The sequence below is a fragment of the Podarcis cretensis genome (assembly GCF_951804945.1).
Source record: "Podarcis cretensis genome assembly, chromosome: 15".
Lineage (NCBI taxonomy): Eukaryota > Metazoa > Chordata > Lepidosauria > Squamata > Lacertidae > Podarcis > Podarcis cretensis.
Genome location: NC_137185.1, coordinates 12,281,793 through 12,297,329, shown reverse-complemented (window position 1 = coordinate 12,297,329; position 15,537 = coordinate 12,281,793). Strand labels below are relative to the sequence as shown.

The following is a 15,537-nucleotide window of genomic DNA, read 5'->3' as shown; positions in this document are numbered from 1 at the left end:
AAAAACACCATGAAAAATGGGATGGGAAGTCGATAAAAGAAAAAACGATTATGTATTATATGGGAAATTTGTAATATAAAATATATTGCCAACAAAAAATTGACTAAAATAAAATGTAGTCAAAAAAAATTGACAAATAAAATCCCTGTGAGGGCTCAGTCTCTTAGCTGCTGTACTGTGCCAGCTCTAGAGCAAGAAAATTTATGGGAAGCACTTTCACAAGTGCTATTCACCGAAATCATTAATAATTTTTATTAATAAGCTGGAAGGGCTGTCTATCTGACCCAGCATTACCGCCCTGTGTTCTCTCTGTTGTTCTTAAAGGAACGGCACAGCTCATTCCTTCAGTCAGCCAATCCCCCATGATTAAGGGCTCTTGCAATTAGAGAGGGCTCAGAATGTTCCCTGACAAAGGGCTTGGCTTGATCCTCGGGGGGGGGGGGGCGGAGGGACAGACTCCACACAGAGTAGCTCAGTGGCAGAGTGCATGCTCTGCATCTAGAAGGCCCCATCTCCAATCTCCAGTATCCCTGAGTAGACCTGGGAGCCAGGACAGAAACCCAAGAAGGCTGCTGTAGGCAAGACTGAGTTGCAAGGGCTGGTGGCCTGACTCAGATTGTGCAAACACCACACATTCAAAGCACATGAGCTCCAACAAGGAATCCTGGGATGTAAAGAGAAATAAGTTTCTTTTTATCATATGTGGTGGCCTTGTAGTAAGGTTAAAGCTTACTGGGAAATAATAATTTAATAATAATAATTTATTTATTTATACCCCGCCCATCTGGCTGGGTTTCCCCCAGCCAGATGGGTGGGGTATGTAATGAACTGATATGTAATGAATTGAAAATGATGTTTAATATATCATTTGTAAAAAAACAACAACCCAGAAGCTTTTCTTTTGGGAATTATAGGGGCAGAACTACCAAAACTGTATAGAAACTTATTCAGGTATGTGACTAGAGTGGCAAGAATGTTACTCGCCCCAAAATGGCAATAAGCAGAAGTCCCAGCAAGGGAGGAATGGATACAAAAATTTATGGAATATGCAGAAATGGCTAAACCTACCAGAAGAATAAGAAATCAAGATAACAAACTTTTTAGCAAAGAATGGAAATGGTTTATTGAATATTTACAGGTAAATTGTAAACAGATAAGAACACTGGCAGGATTATTGTAATAACCTGCAGTTTGACCAGAGTATATATTTAAAGTAAATGAATAAATGAGCAAATTACGTTAATCTGGATATGTGGAAGGTATTAAAAATAAATTTAAGGAACCGCAGAAAGAGGGAGAAGGAAGTCAAGTTTTGAAATGTCAAAATGATTGTAAAATTAGTGAAATGTATAAACTTGAAAAGCATAAATGAATGAATTTATGAATCCTGGGAATTGTAGTTTGTTAAGGATGCTGAAAACTGTAGTTCTGTGAGGGGTAAGCTACAGTACTGAGGAGTCTTTGTGGGGGAAGAGGGGCAGATTGCTCCAGCCAAAGGGTCTGGGCTTTACAGCTTGTGGAAGCACCTTAAAATCAGATAGAGGGCTGGATGGCATAAGGTCACAGGGGAGGGGAGGTTGCAAACCCTTGCCCTGCAACCTCGTCTCTGGCACAGCACAGCCTTACCTGGCATCAAACACAGTGCAGCGCAGCTTTCTCACGGCACCGCTGTCAACGATCTCAATCTGGAGATGGATTTCCCCCTGAACTTCCTCGTCTGGGTCAATTTCAGTGAGGTTCAGCCAGCCATTATAGCCTGGGAACAGAGACAGGGAGAAGGAAGCACAAGATTTTCAACTCAGGGGCAACCGTGCCCTACCCTCACAGGGATGGTCAAAGAAGATCACGGAATCATAGAGCTGGAAAAGGACCACAAGGGTCATGAAGGCTGAGTGCGCATTACCAGCTGAAAGCACAGATAGATTGTTTTTCTCAGTTCCGGTCGAAGCTGATTTGTTGAAAACCACACCACAAAACAGTATTTTATTTTTTACTTTTAAAAATCTGTCTTCTTCTCTGGCGATCACTCGTAGTCGAGCAAGATTGTCTTCCATGAACATGGTTTTAACAGCGAGTCCATAAGTGACTGTGGGGGCCAATTCTAGATCCACACATCCTTCCACAGTGGGGACATAGGTTTCCGGGTGGGAGTTGGTCACGGTGAGGGTTAGCCAAGCGTGCCTTCCTCTTAGCACGTTTCTCCCCTTTGCCCTGAGTTCAAGCGTCCTGAAAGTCCATGACACCTTTGGTAAAGGTTGTTCTCCATTTGGAGCACTCGCAGGCCAGTGTTTCCCAGTTGTCGGTGTTTATACTACTTTTTTTTTAAAAAAATTGCTGTATACTGCCCTTCATCCATAGATCTCAGGTTAGTTCACAACACAAAAATACAGTGTAAAATATTTCCTAAGAACTCTACTAGTTATTGACCAAAATAAATATATATATTTCCTAAGAAGCAACAAGACAGATATGGATATTGGCTGACATTATGTGTTTAACGCTTCCCAAACCAGCAGTGGGAGCATCCTGATGTGGATTAAACAGGAGTGTGTACACAGCTGGAGACTGTTAAAAACTTCTTTGACATTTTATTCTGACTCTGGAGTCTTCCTTAGCTCTTAGTCCTCTTGCCACCTAGTCCAGGGCCAGATTTAGGTTTGATGAGCCCCTAAGCTACTGAAGGTAACAGGGCCCTTTATATGGCCAGCTGTCCTTTGTCAACAACAAATTGTCACTGTTTTTTGTGTTGAATATACGCTATATGGTAATTTATGGACCTAATAGGTATCTAAAGCCATTTGCATATGTCACCATGCAACCAGTCCATGCAGAATGGAGGCACCCTATATATAGAAATGAGCAAACCAGTGATATTTTAAGGAGCAGGCTAGAAGGCGTGGCCCATTACTTACATCATAGGAGCCTACACAACACAAAACACTGTTGCTGTATGTAGGTTTTATTTTATTTTTTATCTTATATTTTGGAAATGTACATCCAGTTTTTTCCCCCTTTAATTTTTTTTGGGGCCCAGGGGCCCTAATGTATAGCTTGTTTAGCTTATATATAAATCCGGCACTGTTGTCACCCTGTTCATCTTTTCCATCCCATTTATTGGAACAAGCCAGTAAATGTGCTGGGTCTTGCCTATGCTAGGAAAGAGTTATGGGCTAAAGGCGTGGGATCATCCACGCCTACCTTTTGCCCTGCGCTTTCTAGGCAGAGGTTGGCACTTTAAAGCTCTGTGCCTGAGCACTTTTATTTTTATTTTTTTTGCCGCTTTTGTCACTTTCCCCAGGAAAACCTGCTTTTTAACGCTAAGTCAGAAAACAAACTTCAATTCAAATTTTTCGCGGATTGCCATTTGGTCCGATTCAGCGGTAAAGAGCATGTTTTCATGGGGGGAAAGTGCTAGTGAAAAAACCCCAAAGCAAAAGCACACAGACACAGCATTTTAAAGTTCAGACCTAGAAATGCAGCAGAAAAAGGAAGTCTCTCATTAGCTGCAGACAGGGAAGAGTCAGTCATGCAATGTTGTCAACGAACAGAATGCAGCTGCTGCAGTGATGCAAGAGGGAGGGAATTTCACACAAAATGAATGGACCACTTGCTCCAATTTACTGGTCTGTTCTGTGTAGGGCTAGCATTGCAGACCCTCCAAATGTCCCTATTTTCCAGGGACAGTTCCGGATTCACAGAAGCTGTCCAGGTTTCTAATTTGATCCTGAAATGTCCCACTTTTCCTCAGGATGCCCCTATTTTCATCACAGAAATGTTGGAGGGTATGGAGTTATGCAACAACCCCCGCCCCCCCGGAGCCAAGGAGATAAGTAACTATACAACCTTTAGAAGACATATGAAGGCAGCCCTGTATAGGGAAGCTTTTTTAATGTTTAAAGCTTTATTTTGTTTTTATAGACGTTGGAAGCTACCCAGATTGGTTGGGGCAACCTAATCAGATGGGTTGGGTTTAAATAATAAAATGATGATGATGGAATAAGACGTCCCTATTTTCATCAAAGAAGCATTGGATTCAATTCTTCATTGCCAGCCTGCAACACAGTATCTGCTTTTTTTTTTTTAACCTAAATGCCATGAGAAAAAACAAAAACAAAAATGGGACCTGTAGTCCAAAACCTCTAGACCAGGGGTCAGCAAACTTTTTCAGCTGTGGGCCGGTCCACCGTCCCTCAGACCATGTGGTGGGCTGGACTATATTTAGGGGAAAAACCAGAAAGAATTCCTATGCCCGACAAATAACCCAGAGATGCATTTTAAATAAAAGGATACCTCTGCTCTAGACTCTGGAGGAAACTAGGCTGTCAAAGGCTGATATACTGCACTGTTTAATTCTGTTGTCTGATTTCCTCATAAATGTATCTGCAATCTCATTTGATGAAAAACGGTATATGCATATCTGCAACAAATAATAATAAAAAACTATAGTGGAGCAACTCACAAAGAACTGTGGCATTACAAGTGTGCTCTGTGAGATGTTGGAGGGCGTGCTGTCCTCCTGAGAGATGAATAACCTGCATAGCAGACCCACAAAACCACATGAAAACATTGCAATATTCACACAGCCAGCTCAGGGATTTGTTCTCCAGGAGACCCTGAACCCAGGCCTAAAGCCAAGAAAGCAATCATCACCTCTGAATCTTGGGAAAGCATCTAAGTTACTGGGCAGAAATCACCCCAAAGGTCAAGAGAGGAAGATTCTTTTCACAGACACAATCTCTCTCTCCGCCTCCATCCCAAAGATGAGTCACTGGGCCTCCCAAGACATCCCCTGATCCTTGAGCCAGCAGATCACGTCCTCTCTTTGCTCCTGTCTAGGAAGGTAGACAGATAAGATGGAAGTGGGTGGAAGCAGGAGATCCAGCTCGGATCCAGTACTTGACTGCTGCCCTCAAACCTGTTCTGGGTTCAGACCCACAAGAATAACACAAAGAGAGAGAAATGGGACTTATATGAATTGGAGGGAGAAGCAGCTGAATCTGGAATCTGCATGGATAAATAGCAGAGGATTCTGTTAGGGGATCCTCTCACTCCTACAGTCTGTGTTTGGAATAAATTGTGCAAAACAGGAATATCTACATATCTGCATTTAATTTGCACATTCCCCTCCCCTCGCTGTATAGCTGATCATGAGCAGCAGTTACAGTATGAGAGTTTGCACACAACAGTCAAGACTGGGTTGTGCAGAGTTCACATGCATCTCGAGGCTCAGGTAACCGTCCCATGTGTTTAAAGGTACTCTTTGTATGGCCAGAAACACTGTTTTAAAAAAATGAATGTGATCTTACAATTCGTTGCCAAATTTGTTATCCATCAAACATCCTTCTTTACTAAGAATAAGGGGGGAAGGCAAAGAAAATGAGAAAGAAATGGGAGGTTCGCCTGCTTTAGTTATTTGGGAAGGACTCTATCTGCAGATACTGACTTTTTGGGGCAGGGACCGTGCACCAAATTTGTTCAATTTACTCATTCAAAATTATTTACCTCTCCCAACAGAGGGAATAATCTCACCTTTTGGGTGCTCAGCCAACAGACTTTGGGTGATGCAGACCTTCCCGATGACGTCATCCCGGCTGGCATGAGAAAAGAAAACAAAAACAAAAAAACCTAAGGTAAATGGGATGTCCAAGAAACCAGAGAGTATAAGTCTGGGGCATTTCAGGTTTTATTGATCTGGACTAGAACTGAAATTGGACTGGAGGCAAGAGAGGGAGATTGTCTCACATTGAAACCCACAGTATCACCTAAAGACATGTGATACAACAACCTTTCCTGGCGACCCATCTGAGAAACCCTCTCCCAATGCTACTCCTTTTCCTTTTAGCACTAGGAACAGACACCTTTCCCCAGAATGTTATTTCCAAATGGTAAAAGAATTTCTTGGCAGTGGAAGAGGCTGCCTTGGGGTCAGGGTTCTTCTTGCTTGCACATAATTCCTAAGAGGATGAGTGCAGGGCCGGTCCTTGCCCCAGGCAGAGTGATGTACCTGCTTCAGGCAGCGGATGTTGGGAGTGGCAACAGCTCACCCGCCATTCCCCTGAACCCCACAGATAAAGTGGGAGATCTTGTGATATTCATGTTTCAATTAGCAACCAGGTCAGATTCTGTACAGGGGGTTGGGATACCATCTTGCATTACGGGATGGGTGGCTACAATCTTGTCCTTCACCTCAGGTAGCAAAAGGTACATATCCAGGCCTGGCCAGCCGGCCCATCTATCAGGGATGCTGTACTGTCATCCGCTCAGTAATGTGGAACATTCTGCCAATACAGATTCAGCAGGCACCTTCTGTTTCGACTTTCAAATACACGCTGAAAGCTTTTCTATTCCATCAGGCTTATGCAGGCCAATAAGAATACATCTTTCCACAATAGTTATTTTTAAGTTACAGATAGGTAGCCGTGTTGGTCTGCCATAGTCAAAACAAAAAAAATTCCTTCCAGTAGCACCTTAAAGACCAACTAAGTTAGTTCTTGGTATGAGCTTTCGTGTGCATGCACACTTCTTCAGATATCTGACCTGGTATATCTGAAGAGTGTGCATGCACATGAAAGCTCATACCAAGAACTAACTTAGTTGGTCTTTAAGGTGCTACTGGAAGTTATTTTTAAGTTTTTTTTTAATATGGTCTTTATTGCATGGTTTTATGTACAATTGATGTAAACCGCTCTGATTATTATTTTAAATAAAGTACTGGGTAAATCATCAAACCATCAATTCTAGCACGTGGGAGGCCACCTAAATTATATAATTTGGCATCGGAATGATTGGGATTAGTAATTGTATATTAATTTGGCATTATTATAATGAGGCTTTTATTCGATTATTGTAATTGAAAAACTAATAAAAAATATTATCTAAAAAAGATTATTATTTTAAATAAATAGTGATATATAAATATAATAATTTTTTTAGAAATGGCACCAGCCACACACAACAGGGAGGTGTCAGAAGACCCAAGCTTAGCAGTAGCACATTTATTCATTTATTTATTTACAGAAAAGAAAGCTTAAGAAAGGTTTACCACTGCAGCTTTTAAGGTGCAAGGCACTATGTTTTCCAGATTTATCACTTCCACATATATTTATTTTGAACCTATTGAAATTTCTGCCGAAAGGGTAAATACAAGTAAAATGAGGGGTATGTGTGGCATTTCAATGAGGATGGTGTTGCGAGGATGCTCCACAAAGCTTGCATGCACTAGAAGCATGGAGTCCACAAAAACTTGCTGCGCAGATGCAGCGCCGTTAAAAAGGAGAGCCAGGAGGAAGAGCCTCATCTCCGCAGGAAGTGATGTCATACCTGAGTGCATCTTCGTCCATGACATAGAATGACACGCAGTGGAAGGTGGGGGGGAGGTGGACTTCGTATTCTTCGCCCCAGAAAGGAAATAGTGTTTTCCACACAGTGGCTGTCCTGGTGGGAGGAAGGGAGAGATAAAAAGGACCAGGTGCTTAAAAGGAAAAGGGGTCAGCAACCTTTTTCAGCCATGGGCCGGTCCACAGTCCCTCAGACCATGTGGGGGGCTGGACTATATTTTGGTGGGGAAAATGAACGAATTCCTGTGCCCCACAAATAACCCAGAGATGCATTTTAAATAAAAGGACAAATTCTACTCATGTAAAAACATGCTGATTCCCGGACCATCCACAGGACGGATTCAGAAGGCGATTGGCCCCTGGCCTTAGGTTGCCTACCCCTGTCATACACAATCTGAAATGCAAGGGGTAACTCATGAAAAGTATGCTTGGATTAAGTCCAGATTTTGGTCCCTTTCCTCTGCTTTGCAGGGCAAGGCGAGAGGGAGAGAGAGAGAAAGAGGGAGGGAGGGGGGAAAGTGGGTGTTCTAATGTTCACCACTTACCTGATAATGGCTTCATTGTCAATTTTCACAATGCAGTAAGGGTCACTGCTGCCTGTACTGGACAAAAGAAGGGGGAAAATACAAATAAAGATTCTCCATGGCTGTTGCATGATACAAATTACCCCCAGAACACACTGATTCACCACAAGAAGGTGCCTAATGCAGAGTCAGACCACTGGCATTGTCTCCCGCATGGTCTCTCCCAGGCTTACCTGGGAAATGCCAGAGATTTAGCCCTAAGACCTTTTCAAGATTCTAGTCCTCATGGGTCTGGAAAAGGTTTCATCTTGCTCAGTCTTGTTCGCCCTGACTGGTAGTGGCTTGCCTGGGTCTCAGCCCTACCTGGATACGCAAAGGATGGAATAGGGGACGTTCTGCCACTGAGTTACGGCCTTCTTCTACATTAGAGAGATTTCCAGCACCTCCACCACCACATCCTGCCTCACAACATTCTGCCAGGGGTGGGAAGCAGTTGTAGGCTTTAATCAGTGCAATTAGCCAACTAATGCTTTAATCCCATATCATTACACAGGCGAACACACACAACGCTTCTGGTCATTTAGGAGGGACGACACTCTGGCATGAAGCTGTGGACTAAGGAGGGGCACCACAGACCTCTTTTTCCCTGTATCAAATTTGGTGGGAAAGAAATGTCCAGAGCTCTGTTTTCCTCCCAGTGCAAAGTCCGCCACCCTTCAGATTTCTCTTCCCTATTATCTGGACATTCCCTATGCGATCAATGTCCCTTTTTCCCCATTTGGATTTTCAAAGCATAAGACATCTCTGGATTTAGGGCAGAAAAAAACTGTGGGACAGCAGCAGATGGAGAACGATAGTTGGACAAATCTGACCCAGAGATCTTTTCCCAGAGGGATTCAAATTTCTCTTTGAAAGGAGTCTACAACATGATCAAGCAGAATCAGATTTATTGCTGGTCGACACAGTACTGTGGGCAAAGAACCCCCCAACTCATGCTGGAAAGAGGCGATTGCACATTCCAGTTCACATCACAGATAAGACCGTTCAAATATGCCTACTACAATTCCTATTGGTTAAGAAATTGCAGTTTACAGGCTTCCTGATCCGCCCACATCATGTTTGCTCCTAAACATGTAAAACAGGTACCCCCAACAATAACATACATCCCATGTCCATTCAAATGAGCAGTTTTTACAATAGGGGTGTGTTTTATAATATTCATGAAGCATTTGAGCAAGGGTACTAGTTCTTAAACTATCATCTGCTATTTCTCCTTGTTATGTTGGGTCACCTCTAAATTCAAGGCTAACAATCTACTTCTAATACATTCTTTACTTAATTGTAACATTATCCAGGAAAAGAGCCTCTTAGGGAGTCAAGCTTTTAAGTCCAACATTTGCTTTGTCTCAGCATCTCAGGATGTTAAGACATTTACAACTCAGGTTGTAAAACATGCAGAAACAGTTCTGCAAAGGGCCCCTTCCTTGTGGCTTCTTTGAACCTCTTTGTTCGCAGAATCGGTCTTAAGGCAGGCATGGTCATCCTCACCATACCTTCCCTAAGAATAAATATCATTTTCATTCATTTATTCCACAATTACACATGGACAAAGGAGAATTAAAGGAGCCGTGAGGCAATTTACATTAAGCAGAGGTATGGACAGGCCCAGAGACCACTAAATCTAGTTTGTCCCCATCCTCCTCCTAGTTGTGTTCTACAGAGCCAACACCACAAAAGAGGAATCCAATGTCTGGTGCCAACCGTTGGGCCAGATATAAATAAGGCAGGCAGTAGGGTCATGCTTAGGTTGGTAGAGCAGACCTCCATTCACCCTTATGGACCAGCCTCCATTTTTATGCATCTCCTCCCCACCAAGAAAAACTATGCAAGTTAATTTGAGAGCCCAAGGACCTGGTCCATAGATGTAGCCAGGATTTTTGTTAGGGCAGGGGGCAGGCCATTTGTTGGGGGGGGGCAAACCTCAATTTGCCATGTATTTTTATTGATTTTTATTTATTGGGGGGAAGCTGCCCCCCCGGGCTACGCTCATGACCTGGTCGTTCACCTGCCCAGTGGCTGCAAGGACACTTGGAACATTGCTTTCCATTACATAGCAGGTTGCAGCTAAATCCGAAAGGTTTACTGTGGATTTTCTAGGCTTAACAAAGGTTCTCTCTGTTGATTCATTTTCACCTTAAATAAATATCATCCCCACGTTATTACTGTGATCAGGCTGCAGGAAATGAACTATAAGATGTTGACCCAAGTGAGCTTAATTAAAGTAGGATAATAGCTACCACAGCACTGGAAAGCTGGCGTTTAAAAAATTATTGCGAAATAAATATTAAATTTGAAAGCATTAAAGCTTGTAAATCCATATGAACCTAACCAAACCTTGATATCATCATCTAAGGCCCTCCTTTGTGTGCCTCCTCCATGAGAGGTCTGGATGGCAGCAACACAAGAAAAGGCCTTTTCTGCAGTGGCTCCCCATTTTTGGAATCCTCTCCCCAGGAAGGCTCACCTGGTGCCTTCATTATAGACCTTTAGGTGCCAGGTAAAAAGCACTGTTGCTGTTTAAGCATAAAGATCCTATTTGTGGGGGGCAATAAATAAAACTGTTCACATTGCACTGTGTGTGTATGATATGTTTTATTAGTGATCTTAAATATATTTTGCATATCTTCCTATATACATAAAAATGTAAGGCTGTCATCACGCAGCCCCCATTGGAGGATTTGTAGGGCCAGATCACAATACTGGATATGAATGGAGTTGGGAAGGTCAAGTGAGCTTACTGGTTGCATGGGGTGGGATGTGAAAGCTTTAGGGATTTAATGTGAGACAGAATGGCAGCAGGGCTTGTGAATGGAACTAGCAGGGGAACAGCCCCTAGTATTTATACTATATTTTAGGGCTGCCATATTTCAGAGAGTGAAAATCCAGATATAAAATTTGTTGAGCTTTGTTTATTTCTGACCTGTTTTTTTTGGAAATCCCTCCCCCCGCCCATTCCATTCCTGACATGGGTTGACATACGTCCGGGTTTCCCCGAATATTCTATACATTTCTCAAGAAGCTAGACAATACATATAGATTGTGGTTAAAGCTATGCGTCCTCAGTTTCACATGCCAGCAGTGGGAGCTCACTGGAGCCAGAAGAAACAGTAGTATGTACACAGCCTAAGTGCAACTCTGACCCTTCAAAACGCCTTGGCTTGAATGTAAAAACCAGAAAGGAATCCTGGCTGTGAAAAAAAGACCACAGAGGCAAACAAGACACTTAGCTTCCAGGAAAAGGATTTTAAAACCTTGGGGCCTCATCCAGAACATATGCACAAAGGAAGAGGAAGGGAAAAGAAACCAACTGGATATAAAAAACAACAAACAACAAACTGAAGGCTAAATTAACGTGTGCGTGTTTTCCTTTTGGATGACAAGTACTAGGAAGGGCAGATAATGTGCCACCTTTATTTTGGAACAGTGGCAGTGCCCAAGGCAGTAATTTTCTAATTGTTTTGATGGGCTGCTGAGAAATATTAAAACCCCCAAAGGCGTCTGCAAGCACTGTTTCGTGTGTACAGGTTGAGGCAGCTTGCTTACTATGTGGGACAGTACAGAAATGTGCATGAAATATATATATGCTAACTACAGCTGTAGACACACACCATATATTTAAACAACATTCCTCCCCCTACCTCCCCAAAAAGAACAATGGGAACTGTAGTTTGCCCCTCACAGAAGTATCATTCCCAATACCCTTAACAACAGTTCTCTCTTTGGGTTCTTTGAGGGATGCGCTGCAAAGGCAGGGTGTCAATATAGCTATGCAAAGATGGAAGACTTCCATGGGCAGCCGGTGAAGGCTGTGTGAGAGACAAACTCTCGCTCTCGCTGACAGGGCTTAACTTGCCCCTGATCAAATTAACATGGCAGGCATCTGGGTTTCTCTTTCTCACTAACGCCGCTCTTCGGAAACACAACTAGCTGTTTAAAACCAGTGAGGAGATTTGGGGCCCAGTGCAAAGATCAATACCTTTCCCACAATTCCCTGACTGGAAGTGGGCTAATAGCTGTTATAAAGAATTCTAAGGTCTCAAATATAGAAAGAATATTCATAAAATGTACAAGGCAAACACATACATGAGTATATAAACCATGTGCCTGAAATAGTACAGGAGAGCAATCCTGAAGCCATTTTGACTCTCCCAAATTGACCCCAAATTGACTTAGGCGACTCAGTCCCTTGGGGAGTTAGGAAAAAATGGGGGGGGGGGTTGCCTTTTGCTGCCCATCACAAAGCACAGAGCTTCCCCTGCAACGGACAGGCCACCCTGCTGAATTACTGGGTACAACTGGACCTTGCCATTATTCCAGATGCTAAGAGTCAGACACAGATGTTCTTACCATCCATGCTGTGAACTAGGATTTGCAAGACCGGGGTTCACAAGCCCCCACACTCAGCCACGAAACTCGCTAGGTGACCTTGGGCCTGTCACAGTCTCTCAGCCTAGCCTACCTCACAGGGTTGTTGGAAGGACAAAACAGAGGGAGGAGAACCATGAATGCCTCAATGGAGGAAAGGTGCAATATAAATGTAAATAACAATACCTCCTTCAACAATACCACTAAACGCACTCAGCTTTTCTTTCTCAAATGCTCCTCACAGGGCTTGGGTTCCCAGACCTTCCACCCCTCTGTCTTTCTCCATCTTTGGATACATTCCAGTTGAAAGGTTTTCCAACAAGAGATTTCAGAGAATGCCGAAGTGTCAATAAAGAGGCCTTTTCCAAAGCTTATGCAGTGAGTAACCAAACCATGTATTTATAGAACTGAGAGAATGGATGTTTGGAGACCTGTGACCTAACCTCCTTCCAGTCGCTTCACTGACTGCCCCCTTGGGCCCGTCCTGCACAATTTGCCACCGTCTCAACTCAAGGTCAAATGAGCCTCTTGCTCCGATAGTGTTTCTCACTATCAGATTTCTAAAACGAGAGGGAGATGCCCAGGTTTCAAGCCTGCTTGGATATTTGCTACCACAGGGTCTCCCATATCGGGTGCCCTCTGCACGTGCATCAAGTCATCCTGCAATCACATTGCAGGCAGCAAGGCTGAGTAGCTGCAAAGTACCAGTGGGTGTGCAGTCCTTTCGTGTACACATTTTATGAAGTTATCGTGGATTAAGGATGGGAAGATCTGTTAATTTCAGTTTTCTCCGTTTCTCATTTCCCCAGGCTTTAATTCGATTCTCCACATTTCTGCAGCCAACTTGCGGATTTTCTTTCTAAGAATCCTGATGAAAATTCTTCAGCATTTTCAGGAAAATTTCTCCTAACACACACTACTTTGAATAATGTTTTCCCTCAAAGAATTATGGGAGCTGCGGTTTGTTAACAGTGCAGAGTTCTTAGGAGACTCCTGTTCCCTTCACAGAGCTACAATTCCCTGGGACTAATCTGGGAAGGCCTTGAAGTCCTGCATTCAGCACCAGGCCTGAAATTCCTCACCCCGTCTTACTGGCAAAATGTGAGCTTCTGCTCCTTCTTCCTTGCAGACATCTTTTTCAAAGCAGTGGCAGGCTTCTGCAGGAGATCAAGCACATCAGTGGCTTAGATCTTAACATGTGCACTGTTAAAAAGAGTACTGTAAAGGCTTTGAGTGCAGAAACAGAGAGTAAGTCAATAAGAAAGGTGTCATCAAATTAGAGACTTTGGAATTGCCTCTCCCGAGTTATTCGCTTGGCCATCTGCTGGGCACTTGCTAGATATGGGAAAGGTTCATTAAGTGGCTGAGGCCAGCGGGACTTCATTTCCTCTGCAAGGCAAGCAAACAGGTTCCATGAGGGCCATTTCTACAGCTAAGGCACAACAGACCATATGGCCACGAGGAAGGCCTTGGCAGGAGCCTGGACAGCCACAAATCTATGGTTCTGTTAAAAGAAATGGCAAGTGTCAGTTTGCTGAGAGAGGGAGAGAGAGAGAGAGAGAGAGAGAGAGAGAGAGAGAGAGAGAGATGCCTATTTCAGGCTCCTCCACTTGGCTTCTAGAAGTTTCTCCCAGTGTAGAGGAGGTCATCTTGTCTTGTCACTTCCTTCCTGCCACCCAAAGATAGATGCTTTAAGTTGATCAGAAGATGAGCAGGCATCCTGATGTTGTTTTTTTTTTTTAATGATATTTATTAAAGTTTCACAATAAAAACATACACAAACAAAAAACCAAAAGAAACAAGTATAATTTCCATCCTTATTTTCTTAAACCTAATTTCCCCGACCTCCTCATACCTCCCCCTTCTGTATTCTAATTTCATTATCTAATCAGCAAATCCATTCCCTTACTTCCCATATTTTTTAATAATTCTATTCTTTTTCCATAATCAACACCCCTGAAAACCACATAGTTTTTAAACCCATGTCAATTCTAACTTTCATTAATTTTATAATATTTATTAAGATAGTCTTTAAATTTCTTCCAATCTTCTTCCACTGTCTCTTTCTCCTGGTCTCGGATTCTGCCAGTCATCTCTGCCAGTCCCATATAGTCTGTCATCTTCATCTGCCATTCTTCCAGAGTGGGTAGATCTGGTGTCTTCCAATACTTTGCAATGAGTATCCTTGCTGCTGTTGTAGCATACATAAAAAACGTTCTGTCCTTCTTTAGCACCACATGGCTAACCATACCCAGGAGAAAGGCCTCTGGTTTCTTCAAGAAGGTATATTTAAATACCTTTTTCATTATATATCATTTCCCAGAAAGCCTTAATCCTTGGGCATGTCCACCAGAGGTGAAAGAATGTACCTTCATTTTCTTTACATTTCCAACATTTGTTATCTGATAAGTGGTAAATTTTTGCAAGCTTGACTGGAGTCATGTACCACTTATAAATCATTTTCATAATATTCTCTCTCAAGGCGTTACACGCCGTAAATTTCATACCGGTGGTCCACAACCTTTCCCAGTCAGCAAACATAATGTTATGACCAATATCTTGTGCCCACTTAATCATAGCTGACTTAACCGTTTCATCCTGTGTATTCCATTTCAACAGCAAGTTATACATTTTTGACAAATTCTTAGTATTGGGTTCTAACAGTTCTGCTTCTAATTTTGATTTTTCCACCTGAAAACCAATTTTCCTGTCCAACTTATAAACCTCCATTATTTAATAGTGAAGCACTTTATCTTTTAGATTCTCAAAACTCTGCAATTTCCACTTGTTATCCTCCTGTTCCAAGATTTCACAATATTTTGGCCATTTAGACTCCGTATTGAGCTTTTTCAATGCCTTTGCCTCCATTGGTGACAGCCACCTTGGAGTTTTGTTCTCCAGCAGATCTTTATATTTAATCCAAACATTATACAATGCTTTCCTAACAATATGGTTTTTAAAGCCTTTATGAGCCTTAACTTTGTCGTACCACAAATATGCATGCCACCCAAAGAAGTTATTAAAACCTTCCAAATCTAAAATGTCTGTGTTCTCAAGAAGCAGCCAATCTTTTAACCAGCAAAAAGCTGCTGATTCATAGTAAAGTTTCAAATCTGGCAGGGCGAATCCCCCCCTTTCCTTTGCATCAGTTAAAATCTTAAATTTTATTCTGGGCTTTTTGCCCTGCCAGATAAATTTAGAGATGTCTTGCTGCCAACCCCCGAAACATTCCATCTTATCCACAATTTGCA

The 15,537-nt window shown here is 42.6% G+C and overlaps 1 protein-coding gene across 5 annotated transcripts in view; it reads right to left on the bottom strand.

The window, feature by feature from the left end:
* RASA4B (RAS p21 protein activator 4B) overlaps positions 1–15,537 on the bottom strand; it is a 50,123-nt gene that overhangs the window by 19,931 nt on the left and 14,655 nt on the right. For 2 of the 5 annotated variants that reach the window (XM_079955535.1, XM_079955536.1), the window contains exons 2-5: positions 7,883–7,939; positions 7,321–7,434; positions 5,530–5,591; positions 1,627–1,756 (exon numbers count right to left, since the gene is read on the bottom strand). In XM_079955535.1, the coding sequence (XP_079811661.1) occupies positions 1,627–1,756; positions 5,530–5,591; positions 7,321–7,434; positions 7,883–7,939 (363 nt within the window). Of the gene's footprint in view, positions 1–1,626; positions 1,759–5,529; positions 5,592–7,320; positions 7,435–7,882; positions 7,940–8,094; positions 8,592–15,537 lie in introns of those variants that run through there. The other 3 variants (XM_079955538.1, XM_079955537.1, XM_079955539.1) reach the window with 3 other exon arrangements.